General features: G+C 48.3%; 1 protein-coding gene across 1 annotated transcript; it reads left to right on the top strand.

Annotated features, from left to right (window-relative positions):
* Window positions 1–447: 447 nt before the first annotated feature.
* GM2A (ganglioside GM2 activator) lies at window positions 448–14,217 on the top strand. The gene is made up of 4 exons (XM_005897321.3): window positions 448–707; window positions 6,159–6,311; window positions 12,124–12,306; window positions 12,635–14,217. Exons 1-4 carry the CDS (start codon window positions 618–620, stop codon window positions 12,788–12,790), a joined length of 582 nt encoding a protein of 193 aa, XP_005897383.1. The 5' UTR covers window positions 448–617; the 3' UTR covers window positions 12,791–14,217.
* Window positions 14,218–14,581: the final 364 nt, after the last annotated feature.

Here is a 14,581-nt window from a genome sequence, read left to right on the forward strand (position 1 = left end):
TTGGCATGCATTAAAGCACTTAATAAATTGTTAGTTATTATAATAATTATTAAAAAGACAGTGATTTGTAACGCGGCTATGGGGAAGCGTAGTATAGACAGGGAACAAGACATTTTTGTCAAGAAAGACTTGGATGTGAAAATATGATGGTGCTTCCAGCAGTGAGTGACGGTAACAGCGGTGAGTTCAGAAGCAACAACCCCGCCCCTCCCTCGCACTCTGGTCCATCCCAGTCAAGTTTCGTCCCTCCCTCGAGTTCCCTCCCCGGTCGCGCACTCATTCCCCGCCCCCGCCCCCGCCCCCGCCCCTTCCCTTTCTTCTTCAGGCACCGCCTTCATCCTCCGAAGGCGAGGCCTGACGCCCACGCGTGAAGCGAGGGTCTAAACGAGGAACCTCTAGGGGGTGGGGCCGGGAGAGCTCTGTCCAATCCCCGGCCCCGAAATCGCAGATCCGGAGGGGGCGGGGCACATTGGGAAGTGGCCTCATTCAGCTTTGCATAGCAATGCACAGCTTTGCATAGCAATGCACAGCTTTACATAACAAACACGGGCAGGTATTTAACAGAGTCGTCGCCTCCACGAAACTGCAGTTAACCAGGCGAGGACCCACCCTTTACGATGAGCCCCCTGTTGCAGGCTCCCTTCTTGGTCTCCCTGGGCTTGCTTCTTGCCGGCCCAGCGCTTCCTGCACGCATTCTCCAGAACCGGGTGAGTGCTCTCTCCTTTAGGAGGCTGCTGCTAGCATCCCTGCCGAGCTCGGGCTGTGCGGCTTAGGGTGGGATAAGGAGGTAGCCTCTCCGGTCTCTAGAATTACTTTTTTGCAGTAGAACTTCCCAAAGTCACTAATCGTGGGACTCTGAGTGGGTTCTTTTCTCTCGCGCGTTTCAGTTGGATTTTGGTTTCCCTATCTGGACAGAGGGCTGGCTGTAAGGCCTTGCTCTGCACCAAATTGTTTTGGAAGGATTAATCTCACTCTCTCCTGTACTCTCCTGTCCTCTTTCCAAATGTCTGAGTGAAGTTTTGTAGAATTGCAAGACCAGTTCTCTACTCCCAGGCCCAGAGACTTAGCCCCATTTACTTGTCCCCTCTTTTACCCCGTGAGAAGGCCTGGCACCCAACTGCTCCCCTCTGTACTTCTCTGAGGCGCTGCCTGTTCTGGTGGGTGGCTGGTTCTGAGAGGCTCTTCAGGCCAGAAGGTCCAGACTTGCTCCTCTGGCAACAAAGCTGCGGCCCCACTCCTGGGTGTGAGTCATGGAGAGGGTCCAACCTACAAATTTCCCCCTTGTCATCTCAGTCACTGTGCTCCAGATCCTTGGGAAAGGGAAGTTCTGTCATTCTGAGAAGTAGAGAAGCCTAATTCCCTGGCCTCTGCTGCACAGCTAGGGGTCAGACACTTGTAGATCCTTGGGAAAGGGAAGTTCTGTCATTCTGAGTAGAGAAGCCTAATTCCATGGCCTCTGCTGCACAGCTAAGGGTCAGATACTTGATACCTTTGGCAGCAAAGAGAGAGTCCTACCCTAGGTACCCTCCCGCCAACCAGCTTGCAAATGTTTGTCAGAGCCAGGAATAGGGAGGTATAGGGGAAAGAGGAATAGGACTAGGAGACTTGGCTTCTGATCCCTCCTCTGTCTCTAATCCATGGGCGTGGCGTTTGGGCTCCTTAAGCCTTGGTCTGCTCATCTGTAAAATGGGCTTGATAACACCAGCCTGCCTTTATCAGTGGTTGTGGATGAAGGGAAATGCTTCCCTGGATGGAAAAGCTCTTAAATCTTAAACTTAGGAAGTGATAGAAGCCAGTATGCTCAGTCTCACCCTCCCTAAGGGCAAAGAGTCTATTTTGCCAATTGAATGGAGGAGCAAAGAGCTCTTGGCTTTATTGTCCCAGAGAATTCACAGTTAGTCCCTGAGTGTAGGTTGCGAATGTTTCTCTGGGCTCCAGATCTGACTACTATGGGGTGGAATCTAGCTAAGGCTGGAACTTTCCCTGTGTTCCTGCTCTCCTGCATATCTTGGGTGTGGATGCCATCCCAGACCAGAGTGTCTTAGGTTGGCAGTTTTGGAGAGGCCATGAGACATCAGGGAGTTAACCCACCTTACTCAGCCCCAGGGAGAATGGTGCTCATCTGAGATTCCACAGTAATGGGTACTTCTTTCCATCCTTATCTTCTATTGTCTGGGTTTTCTCCGGGCTCATGTGATTTGGAACCCTGACCCTGAGACCCTGGGCCACAGGAAGGCTTGAGGTGACAGTGAGCAGTGAGCATGAGGAAACTAGACTGAGTTCCAGTTCCTCTTCTAGCATTAAGTGGGTCTCATGGCCCTAGGCTGTGGTGAGCCTTAGATAACAGGGGAGAATGTCTTGCCCCAGATTGGGCATACAATAGGTGCTTAATAGACACTCTGATACTGTTGATATCATTTACTGTGCACACACTATGTGCTGTGTGTTGAGCCATGTGCTTTTTTTCCCCTGATAAGCTTACTTTAGGGGAATAATTATAGACATACAGAAAAGTTGCAAAGAAAGTATAGAATTCCCACATACCCCTCACTTGGTTTACCCTGTTAGCATCTTTTTACCACCATGGGGCTTCCCCAGTGGCTCAGTGGTAAAGAAACCACCTGTCAATGCAGGAGACTCAGGTTTGATCCCTGGGTCAGGAAGGTCCTCTGGAGGAGGGCATGGCAACCCACTCCAGTATTCTTGCCTGGAGAATCCCATGGACAGAGGAGCCCGGCAGGCTACAGTCCATGGGGTCGCAGAGTCGGACACAACTGAAGCGATTTAGCACGCACGTACACATCCATTGGAATTCCCTGGTGGCTCAGACGGTAAAGAGTCTGCCTACAGTGCAGGAGACCTGGGTTCAATCCCTGGGTCGGGAAGATCCCCTGGAGAAGGAAATGGCAACCCACTCCAGTATTTTTGCCTGGAAAACCCCATGGACGGAGAAGCCTGGTAGGCTACAGTCCATGGGGTCGAAAAGAGTCAGACACGACTGCGCGACTTCACTTTCACACAAGCATTACCATGGTACATTTGTCAAGACGAGAAACCAACAGAGGTACGTTCACACTAGCTCAACTTTCAGACTTCCATTTGGATTTTACCAGTTTTCCCACTGATGTCCTCTTCCGGTTCTGGGATCCAGTCTGGGGCACCACGTTGCATGTTGTCCTGTCGCTCCAGCTTCCTCTGGTCTGTGACAGTTTCTCAGTCGTGTGTTTTCACGGCTGTGACAGTGTTGAGGAGTTGGGACCTTGAGAATCTGTATTCTTTCTGTCTACAAATGTCTCACCGTAGTAGCCCTGTGAGAAGATGTAATTATGCCCACTTATTAGATGAAAAAATAGAGCCTCAAGAAGGGTCACTGACTCCTGTTCCCAGCGGGTGTGGTTTTAATCCAGGTCTGTGACTTGCATCCATATTTCCGCATCCACAGCTGTACCTTTGCCCTCTTCCAGATGCTGCTTCTTCCCATATGTTAGCCTGGGCTGGGATGACAGATTTCTGGTGCCAGGTCTGCCCTTAGTGGGCACTGCTAAGACATCATACCTCCTTTTCCTGATGAGCCTGGACTTGGCTGCAGAATTTATTATGACAGAAGCCTCTAGTCAGTCATTGAGAAATCAGTTTGTTAAGTCTCTCCAGGGACTGGGGGAAGGAGAAGCAAGACACTTTAGACACTTCAACGTGGAATCAATCCTCACGGTGAGTCAGGCTGCCTTGGCATCTGTGAAAGCGGCTCTAGGAAATGGCCAGTCCGGCTACCCACCCTCCAGGCCAACTCTTAGTCCCAGGCACTCTTTCATTTGATATTGGCCTCCTAATTGGTCTCCCCTTACCAAACAGGACCCTCTGCAATCCATTCTCAACCATAAACCAGAGCAGGGCACTCTCCTGCAATGGCATTCCATTGCATTTATAGGAAATCCAGCCTCCTGATGATGACCTACGAGGTCTTGCATTTATTGAATGACCCTGCTACCACTCTACCCTTAACTAGGCGCCTCGTCCATTCTATCTAGCCCACTGGCCTTGTAGGGCCCAGAGCAGTTGAGTGTCTTCCCAATGCAGGGTGCATGTTCCTTTGCTCATGTTCCCTCTGCCTGAACCTTCTTTCAGTACATACATGGCTGGCTCCTCATCTTGCAGGATTATCTCTTCTCAGGACCCTATTTAAGTAAGTCCTTTGTTACTCTTAACATGACCCTCTGTTTGTTTCATTTATGGTACCCAGAGATCATAGTGGGTAATATTTATTTACATTAGACTGTAAGCTCCTCACTGCAGGGCAGGCACATCTCCAATTGTTTACCTCTATGAATAGCACTTGGCCCCAGGCCTGTGATCATTGCTCCATAAATACCTGTGGATTGAACACTGAAGGAAACATTTGTTGGTACCTACCCCCAAGGGGCTGTGGGGAACACAGGGATGAATCAGGCCTTTCTTAGTCATGGTCTGATGCTTCATTCCAAGGAACTGAAGCCCATTCCAAGAAGCTCAGGTAAAGGGAAGTTTATTTCAGGTATACAAGGAATCGCATGGAACTAATGGCAGGAAGCAGGGGCTGGGGTGTCTAATGGCTATCATTTAGGGAGCCAGCTCATGCTTTGTGTCTGGCATTGGGTTATGAGCTTTATGTATTACATGCTGTCACCCTCGCGGCGCTGTCACAGGTCTGAGAGGAAAGCAGAAATGACTCCGCTTAAAAGATGAGGAAACTGCAGCTCCAAAGGGGAAACTGGCTTACAGAATCACATGATATGGTGGTCAAGCTAGGGTTTCAAGCCATGTCTACTGACTAAAGCCTTGATATACCCCATGTCTCACTCTAAAAACATGCTCTTGGCTACTCTCCTGCACTGCCTATTTAGATAGGGGGCAGGGGAAGGGGTGACTCTATCTGTTCTCTTTTCTACAGACCAGCAGAGCCCTTAGTTCTTGACCCTTTGACTTGGTCACGAGTCTGTGTTCTGGTTCCATCTTAAAGTTTATGACCCATGACCGCTCAAAGCCCAAAATCCTCTGAGTGAATTTGCCTCTGTTTCACTTCCCAAATTGGAGGCAGAGAGACTCTGTCAGCCTAGTCTGTGTTAGGTATGGTCTTCTGGTCCACCTACCTGTGGCTGTGTTGATGATGGAGGTTGACTTGGGGATGTGGGGATTGGCAGGTTTTCCTTCTAAGATGGGATGTGCCTGGGGGAATACTGAAAGTCTCTTGTAGATGGCCTTCAGATGGGATGTGCGTGGGGGCAATACTGAAAGTCTCTCGTAGATGGCCTTCAGGGGGCTGGGAAAAGTGCGAGTGGGTGGGCAGAGCCTGCAGGGTGTGGGGAGTGTGGTCACAGACAAAGTTCCGTGGGAGTGGGGAGTCAGTGGTCATTTGTAGTTAGACATGATGGTGGAGTCAGGAATCAGGAGACTTCTTGGGAGATGTGGAGGAGGAGGAAGAGGATATGCTCAGCAGAGGGGAGGGGGATGACTTGGGGTGTGGGACCAGGCAGGGCATGAGCAGTGGGATGAGAGTAAAAATGCACTGGTTAGGGTTGGGAAGTTTGTTCACTGGGGATTGTTCATTAACAAGTGGCCCCCTGGGGATCTTTTCATGTGTGTCCTAGTCCCTTCCTGACTTAACTGTCCCTCCTTGAGGGTGCAGTGTTCCATGCTGTTATGTTCCCCATTGTTTTGTGTTCCTTATTGTTCCTGGTCCTGGACTGGGCCCGAGGTGTGACGTGAATCAGGTTCTGGGCATGGGCTGTAAAGGTGAATCCTCCAAAAACTTCCCTCTGAGAAGATGCCAAGACTAGCAGAGGAGAGGTGGGTGGAACAGGGAGGTGAGGGATCACAGAAGGTGGATATGGCTAGTCACCTAGCTAGTCACCTATTCTGAAGTTCAGGGTCTGTGATACTGTCCTCTATAGTTCATGGCACACACTTGGGAGACGGTCTTTTAAGTCTTTTAGTTGAGTCCTGCCTACAAAATGGGTAGGACCAGAGTTATCCCAGGTTTACAGATGTGGAGTTGCAGATGAAGCTCAGAGCCAGCAGGTACCTCATCCATAGGCACACGGTCAGTAACCGCTCTGTTAATTCTTCTAACCTTTTGTCAACTCTTTTCTTTCCTTGCTGCTATATGTCCTTGGCTCTCCCAGCTGGGTAGCTTTTCCTGGGATAACTGCGATGCAGGGAAGGACCCCGCGGTGATCAACAGCCTGACTGTGGAACCTGACCCCATTGCCATTCCGGGGAACTTGACCATCACTGCTGAGGCCAAGACCAGTGCTATCCTCAGTGATCCTCTGAAGGTGAGCCCAGGGTCAGGGAGGCACTGGAAGGAAGGTGCTGTGGGCCAAGGGCAGGGCCCTGAGGCATGTACACTCAGGAAACTTAATATTTTTGGAATCCTGGAATCCCAGAGCAGCAAAAACAACATAGATTTGTTTAAATGTCATTTCATAGGTTTGCCTTTGTATTTTTGTTTCAGAGTAACCAGTTCATTCCTGCCTGCTGCCTGTTTTGGGGGTGGATATTTGTTTTCATACAAAACAACAAAGGCTTTCTGTGTATCCATGGCAATTATATATATCATAGTCCTTTCCTCATTGCTACCTTTATACCATATGCTTATACGCCTTCAGCCTGTTCTGGTGCAGATCTATTCTGGCACCAGTTCCACTGGGCTCTTTAAAAAGTTTTCTGATTTGGAATCTGTGTCCCTGAAACTGCCCTTTGACTTGGTTAATCACAGCCCCTACCTCATATGTTTCTGAGCTATTATTGAATTAGTAACATGGAGAGTGCTTTGCACATGGCCTGACACTCATGACCAGCTCAGTACACATTCAGTCAGTTCAGTTTAGTCGTTCAGTCGTGTCTGACTCTGTGCAACTCCATGGACTACAGCACCTGGACAGCACGTGGACAGGTCTCCCTGTCCATCACCAACTCCCAGAGTTTACTCAAACTCATGTCCATTGAGTCAGTGATGCCATCCTACCATCTCATCCACTGTTGTCCTCTTCTCCTCCTGTCTTCAATCTTTCCCAGCATCAGGGTCTTTTCCAGTGAATCAGTACTTCACATCAGGTGGCCAAAGTATTAGAGCTTCAGTTTCAGCATCAGTCCTTCCAATGAATATTTAGGACTGATTTCCTTTAGGATGGACTGGTTGGATCTCTTTGCAGTCCAAGGGACTCTCAAGAATCTTCTCCAACACCACAGTTCAAAAGCATCAATTCTTTGCCTTTCAGCTTTCTTTATAGTCCAACTCTCACATCCATACATGATTACTGGAAAAACCATAGACTTGACTAGACGGACCTTTGTTGGCAAAGTAATGTCTTTGCTTTTTAATATGCTTTCTAGGTTGGTCATAACTTTTCTTTCAAGGAGTAAGCGTCTTTTAATTTCATGGCTGCAGTCAACCATCTGCAGTGATTTTGGAGCCCCCCAAAATAAAGTCTGCCACTGTTTCCACTGTTTCTCCATCTATTTGCCATGAAGTAATGGGACTGGATGCCATAATCTTAGTTTTCTGAATGTTGAGCTTTAAGCCAACTTTTTCACTCTCCTCTTTCACTTTCATCAAGAGGCTCTTTAGTTCTTCTTCACTTTCTGCCATAAGGGTGGTGTCATCTGCATATCTGAGGTTATTGATATTTCTCCCAGCAATCTTCATTCCAGCTTGTGCTTCTTCCAGCCCAGCGTTTCTCATGATGTACTCTGCATATAAGTTAAATAAGCAGGGTGACAATATACAGCCTTGACATACTCCTTTTCCTATTTGGAACCAGTCAGTTGTTCCATGTCCAGTTCTACCTGTTGCTTCCTGACCTGCCTACAGATTTCTCAAGAGGCAGGTCAGGTGGTCTGGTATTCCCATCTCATTAAGAATTTTCCACAGTTTATTGTGATCCACACAGTCAAAGGCTTTGGTGTAGTCCATAAAGCAGAAGTAGATGTTTTTCTGAAACTCTCTTGCTTTTTCGAAGATCTGACGTGTGTTGGCAATTTGATCTCTGGTTCCTCTGGCTTTTCTAAATCCAGCTTGAACATCTGGAAGTTCATACTTCATGTACTGTTGAAGCCTGGCTTGGAGAATTTTGAGTATTACTTTGCTAGAGTGCGAGATGAATGCAATTGTGTGGTAGTTTCAACATTCTTTGGCATCGCCTTTCTTTGGGACTGGAATGAAAACTGACTTTTTCCAGTCCTGTGCCATCGTGGTTATCTGGGTCAATAAAATCTTTTTTGTATAGTTCTTCTTTGTATTCTTGCCACCTCTTCTGAATATCTTCTGGTTTTGTTAGGTCCATTCCATTTCTGTCGTTTATTGAGCCCATCTTTGCATGAAATGGTCCCTTGGTATCTCTGATTTTCTTGAAGAGATCTCTAGTCTTTCCCATTCTATTGTTTTCCTATTTCTTTGCATTGATCACTGAGGAGGCTTTCTTATCTCTCTTTGCTATTCTTCGGAACTCTGCAATCAGATGGGTATATATTTCCTTTCTCCTTTGCCTTTCACTTCTCTTTTCTGAACTATGTGTAAGGCCTCCTCAGACAACCATTTTGCCTTTTTCATTTCCTTTTTTTGAGGATGGTTTTGATTACTGCCTCCTGTACAATGTTACTAACCTCCATCCATAGTTCTTCAGGCACTGTTAAGTCTAATCCCTTGAATCTATTTGTCACTTCCACTGTATAATCATAAGGGATTTGATGGGCCTAGTGATTTTCTCTGTGTTCTTCAATTTAAGTCTGACTTTGTAATAAGGAGTTCATGGTCTGAACCACAGTCAGCTCCTGGTCTTGTTTTTGCTGACTGTAATAGAGCAGTCCAGTGGTCATGTACGGATGTGAGAGTTGGACTGTGAAGAAAGCTGAGTGCCAAAGAATTGATGCTTTTGAACTTTGGTGTTGGAGAAGACTCTTGAGAGTCCCTTGGACTGCAAGGAGATCCAACCAGTCCATCTTCAAGAAATCAGTCCTGAATATTCATTGAAAGGACTGATGTTGAAGTTGAAACTCCAATACTTTGGCCACCTGATGCGAAGAACTGACTCACTAGAAAAGACCCTGATGCTGGGAAAGATTGAAGGCGGGAGGAGAAGGGGACGGCAGAGGATGAGATTGTTGGATGGCATCACCGACTTGATGGACATGAGTTTGAGTAAGCTCCAGGAGTTGGTGATGGACAGGGAAACCCGGCGCGCTGCAGTCCATGGGGTCGCAAAGAGTCGGACACAACTAAGCGACTGAACTAACTGACTGCAATTTTTAGAAGTTGGATGACCCAGATTCTGTGAGCCATGGGCAAGACTGGAGTCTGTCCAGGAATGCCTTTTCTTTTGATGTGTTCCATAGGGTTTGGCATAATTTAGAACTCCCTTTTTTGAGCTCTCAAGTTCCAGTGTCCGAGACCTTGGTTTCCCCATCCTCAGGAGTGGTAAATTGCCACCATGTTTGGCATGTACTTATTTCAGGCTTTTAGACACATGGTGTTTAGGCCTGATGGGTTAGCTTTCTTCTCTCTCTCAAGTACTGTACCCGCAGTGCCTCTGCCCGAGCCCTGTGTTTGAGGTATAAGTGCCTCTCCCTAGTCTCATCAAATGGCCCCCCTTCAAGTCAGTGCGTCTCTACCTACAACTACTATCCCTGAGCTAGAAGAGACCAAGAGAAAAGTCATTGTTTTCAACTTGCAAGACACTGTACTCTTAGGATGTCATATCTGGTAGGTCTCTTCAAGATTATGACATCCAAATATTCCATGGTCAAAATGGAGGAGCAGAGGCCTGAGAGGGGAAGGGACTTGCCTAAGCACCCTGGTGGGTACGGAGATCCTGATTCCATTACCTGCCAGTGGCTCTGTCTGTCCTGTGTTGCCAGGTCCTGTGATACAGGGGTTTATTTAGGTTGAGCTGTGGAAGTGCTAAGGAAGTCCTGGACTAGAGGGATTGATGGTTCCCTTGTTACTCAGCCTTGCTTGCTCTTTTTTTTTTTTGGCCACGCTGGGTGTCTTGCAAGATCTTACTTCCCCAAGCAGGGACTGAACCTGGTGCATGGCTGGAAAGCACCAAGTCCTAACCACTGGACCGTCAGGGAACTCTCCTTGCATTTTCTTCTGAGCCATATGAGCAGGTGGACTGAGAGCAAGACTGGAAAGTCAGTCATGGTTTGTAATCCCCCAGTAGCAGTAGCAGGCTTGGGCTATTGCTTAAGTTCCAGGCGCCCCTACCAAGTACCTCCTGTGCTATCTTGTCCTGGCTGGGGGACACCTAGCACCTGGTAGATGCAGCCCACAGGCTTCCACTCCTGTAGGAGCAGCCCAGGCAGGACTTGGTCTCTGGTGGTCCCCTTATCTGGGTGTTCTTGTTCAGGGCAGAACTGGCTTAACCATTTTCATTGGGATGTTGGCAAAACCAAGAGTGGTACTGGCTAAGAGGAGAGAAGTCCAATAGGAAGAATTTTTAGATTTCAGGCAGTGTGCTAGCTATTTGACAGGCCTTGTGTCACTCAGTGGGACCCTGCGAGAGTCTGACACTCTATAAAGATCTCATTTTGGAGATGAGGGAATGGAGACAGAAGAAATTCTCCAAGGGTACCATACTAGGGCTTCCCTGGTGGCTCAAATGGGAAAGAATCCACCTGCAATACGGAAGACCTGGGTTTGATCCCTGGGTTGGGAAGATCCCTTGGAGGAGGGCATGGCAACCCACCCCAGTATTCTTGCCTGGAGAATCCCATGGACAGAGAATCCCATGGACCGAGAATCCCATGGACCAAGGAGCCTGGTGGACTACAGTCCATAGGGTCGCATAGAGTCAGACACAACTGAGCGACTAAGCACACACCATACTAGGAAGTGGCTGAAGTAGCATTCACTTTCAAGCCCTCGGCTCTTCTAGGCAAAGGGTTCACTGAAGCAGGCTTGGCAGAGAGGAGAGAGTTGGGCTGAGAGGGGGCTATGTGTGACTGGGGGTGGGGGTAATATGTGGGGCAGCAGAGTGGGAGGAGGCACATTTGAGTCTGTCCACTCAGGATACACGGTGCGTGGACTGCTCTGTCCTCGACCTGGGCCCTGACATGTGGGTAGTTGGAATGCTGAATCCAGAGCCTGCAGAGCCAGCCTGAGCCCTGCAGGCTCAAGGGGAATAAATGCCTGTTCAGGACTTGCCTCTTCGAAATGGAAATACTAGATCAAGTGAGCCTGGAGGCTGGGATTCATGGAATGCTGTGATGTTACAACTGCAAGTGATTTCTTACCATAACACCCACAGAGAATCAGACTTCTGCTCTTTGCCGACAGTTTGCTCTGATACCCCGGGGGGATGCGAGAACATGGTCCCTAAGGGACAACTCATTTGGTTCTTAGGCAGCTAATACTTCGTGAATGCTTAGCCCATGCCAGGCACAACTGGTCAGCCCCAGCCTCCAGAAGGGGAGCAGAATCATGGCTGTGTGGAGGTGTGTAGCACTCAGAGGTCTCCTCACCCAGCTTCTCTCTGGGTGCAGGAAGTCCTCCAGCTTCCTCAACTGGGTCTAGGACCCCACCTCTTCCTGAAGAAGTTCCATCCCTTGTGACCTAAGATTGTTAAGATCTTCCTCATACCAACCCCCAAAGTGATCTCCCTGTAAATTCTTATTGTTTTCAGTTCTGTCTTTTATGGCTGCATGGAGGAAATAGGATCCAGGAATAGCAAATAGGTTTCATCTTGGTAAGCAACTCCAGTCAGCTGGTGGTAGCTGCCTGAGGTCCTAGGAAGGAAAAGGTTCTGAAGCCAAGACTGGGCTCGGAAGGGAAGTCTAGAAGCAATGCCATAGTTAGCCAATTAGCAGTTACATGACAAGTGCATTTCACCTTCAACCAATGGATAGTAAATACCTAAAGAATGCTAAGACAGTGTGTTCAGTGCAGGGGGGAAACGAAGTCACATTTGATTATTAATGGTCTGCTGTGGGCACAGGAAAGGCTAATATTGGGGCATGTACCACAATATTGTCATTTCTGGATCAGAGTATTGCCAAGATCCCATCCAATTAAAAACTCTGTGTTAAAAGAAACTGCTGACCTTTGAAAGAGGAATTGGAATTGTACATTTTCTGCAACTCTCTCACCAGGTGGAATTAACTGTGGAGAAGCACATAGCCGGCTTCTGGGTCAAAATCCCATGTGTGGACAACATTGGTAGCTGTACCTATGACAACTTCTGTAATTTACTTGAAATGTTAATTCCCATTGAGGAACCCTGCCCGGAACCACTGCACACCTATGGGCTTCCCTGTCACTGTCCCTTCAAAGAAGTAAGTACAGGGAGGGGAGAGCATTTCCCTGTGACTGGGGTAGAGATGTGACATTGGGAGACATTCTCTTGCAGACCTGGACATCTGTGGGTGTAAATGACCCGATCTATCTTGAATCACTTAACTTTTGGGGGCCTCGGTTTAGCCATCTGTAAAATGGGAAACTTGATGCTTGATCTGACCTCCAGTGCCCTTCTGCTATTACATTCCATGCTCTACATGACTCTTAGGAGAGTGGGAAGAGGGGCAGTTCGAAGCTGCAAACTTAGAGGTCACTCCAGGAGAGAGTCACGTCTGTAGGCTCCCACTGACACTGGCTTTCCCACAGGGCGCCTACTCACTGCCCAAGTCCGACTTCATGCTGCCCGACCTGGAGTTGCCCAGCTGGCTCAGCACGGGGAACTACCGCCTGCAGACCATCCTGAGCAACAGTGCGAAGCGGCTGGCTTGTGTCAATATCTCCGCCTCCCTTAAAGGCAAATAAGGTGGCACTTGCCACTGCAGAATGAAGAGGGTGTGAGGAAGGCATCCTCTTCCTCTGTCTTACGTTGGCCAAGGCCAGATTCTACTCTCTGTCCTTTCTCAAGCCCTTTTCTACAATGATGATGTTCCCCTGCTGAAAGTCATCTTATGCCACTTACAGAGGTTTTAACTGTGGGCCAGCAGCCCTGACCTAAGGGAGGATGAGCCTGGTGGTTTTTGACAGCCCAGGACACCTACTGGGGTGGCTGTTGCACTTGCAGCCTCACCTCCATGGCTTTCTCTCTAAAATCTTAACTCATTTTCTAAGGAGGCTAACATGTTTTATGACCCCCACTTTCAGAATGACCCAATCTTGGTCTCCTGAAGTACCTTTATGATTTTTCTCATTGACTGTTTTATCTGTGTCACTGACCTAAAAGCAGAGTGAAAGTACTAACAGTTTTCATTTACTCCCACTCCCTCTTACAAGGAAGGGTCTGAAGGAATTGATCTAAATCTATTCCTCTATTAACTTCGATCATTTAGTGTTCTTTTTCTAGACTTGCCCAGTTAACAGTGGGGCGTAGCGTATCCTGGAGAGGCAGGGCATGTGGGAGAACAATGGAGAATGTGTATTTAAGGTAGTCTGCAAATTCAGGTGCTTTCAGGGCAAAGCGCGGGGCATCCGTGAGTGATGAGGGCCACAAGAAGCATGTTGTTTCCAGGCGTATCTTGCCTTTGTACAACAGCACTGATCTAAGGCAGCTGCTGCCCCATCTCGAGCTGGGGCTCTAATCAGGGATGTGAAATCTGGGCTGAGTTAGAAAGGGTACTTGCAGTCTATAGGGGCAGTTGCTGTCCAGCTATTGCCAGTGAGTTCCACAGGAGATTGTGGGCCCAGCATTATGAAATATTCTCAACATTTTTCCCCTCAAGAGGCCAGAAATCCAGACTTTTATATGAAATCCATTTTTAAATATTGAGAGTGAATTTTTTTTTTTTTTTAACACTGCACAGGCAGAAGGGGCCAAACAGAGTTGTCAGTAGGGAAATCTGGCTCATGGGAGGCCAGTTCGTGGCCTTGGATGTAAGAACACGCATGCCTTGTCCTTTTAACCTCGGGACAACTCCAGCACTGTTTCGCCTTCTGTGGGGCCGAATCCATAGTGCCTGACCCCGTAGGCTCCTCCGATGCTGGGGGAGTGAGGTGGCCGCAGAGCTAAAAGCTCAGGGCCTCCTGCCCTGGCCCAGAGTGCTGTCAGGGTGAGGGAGGCAGCTGAAGAGGTGGCCCCACCAGCAGCCATTCTGTGGAGCAGGGATCCATGATGAGAGGTGGATTTTTATCAGGTGCCTGGGTTTATTCATCATCCTGTCCTCCTGTGACCAGCCTCAGGTTCGGGGCTCACGCGAAGCCTGGAATGGTAATAAATCTTTTTGACTTTCTGAGAATTCCTCCTTTCTTGTGGCTGCATATTTTTTCCACTGATCACATCTCAGGGTTTCCAGAGCTCGTTTGCTGGGTTGTTCCTGCTGGAAGAGTTTATAGCAGCCGGACAAGAGCTGAAGCAATGCCAGGGACTGACTCTTCTGTTTCTGGCTTGTGTGCTGCTTAGCATCTCTGCTTCATTCTGTCCCAGCACCATCCAGCTTCCGTGTGTGTTTGTTTGTTTTTGACCTTCTCCCTCACAGTATGGCCTCTCCAGCCTTTATTTCCTCTCCTGGCTCTTTGGGCATTATTCTCACAGACGTATTTTAGTTCCCATCTTTGCAGGGAAGGACGTTCAGTAGTTTGGTTAGTCTTTGTGTATGCTGT

The sequence above is a fragment of the Bos mutus genome, chromosome 7 (genome assembly GCF_027580195.1).
Source record: "Bos mutus isolate GX-2022 chromosome 7, NWIPB_WYAK_1.1, whole genome shotgun sequence".
In the NCBI taxonomy this organism is placed as follows: domain Eukaryota; kingdom Metazoa; phylum Chordata; class Mammalia; order Artiodactyla; family Bovidae; genus Bos; species Bos mutus.

Coding starts and splice junctions, on each gene's coding strand:
- GM2A (XM_005897321.3), top strand. CDS start 618: ATGAGCCCCCTGTTGCAGGCTCCCTTCTTGGTCTCCCTGGGCTTGCTT. Junction 708..6,158: donor CACGCATTCTCCAGAACCGG/GTGAGTGCTCTC, acceptor TGGCTCTCCCAG/CTGGGTAGCTTTTCCTGGGA. Junction 12,307..12,634: donor GTCACTGTCCCTTCAAAGAA/GTAAGTACAGGG, acceptor GCTTTCCCACAG/GGCGCCTACTCACTGCCCAA.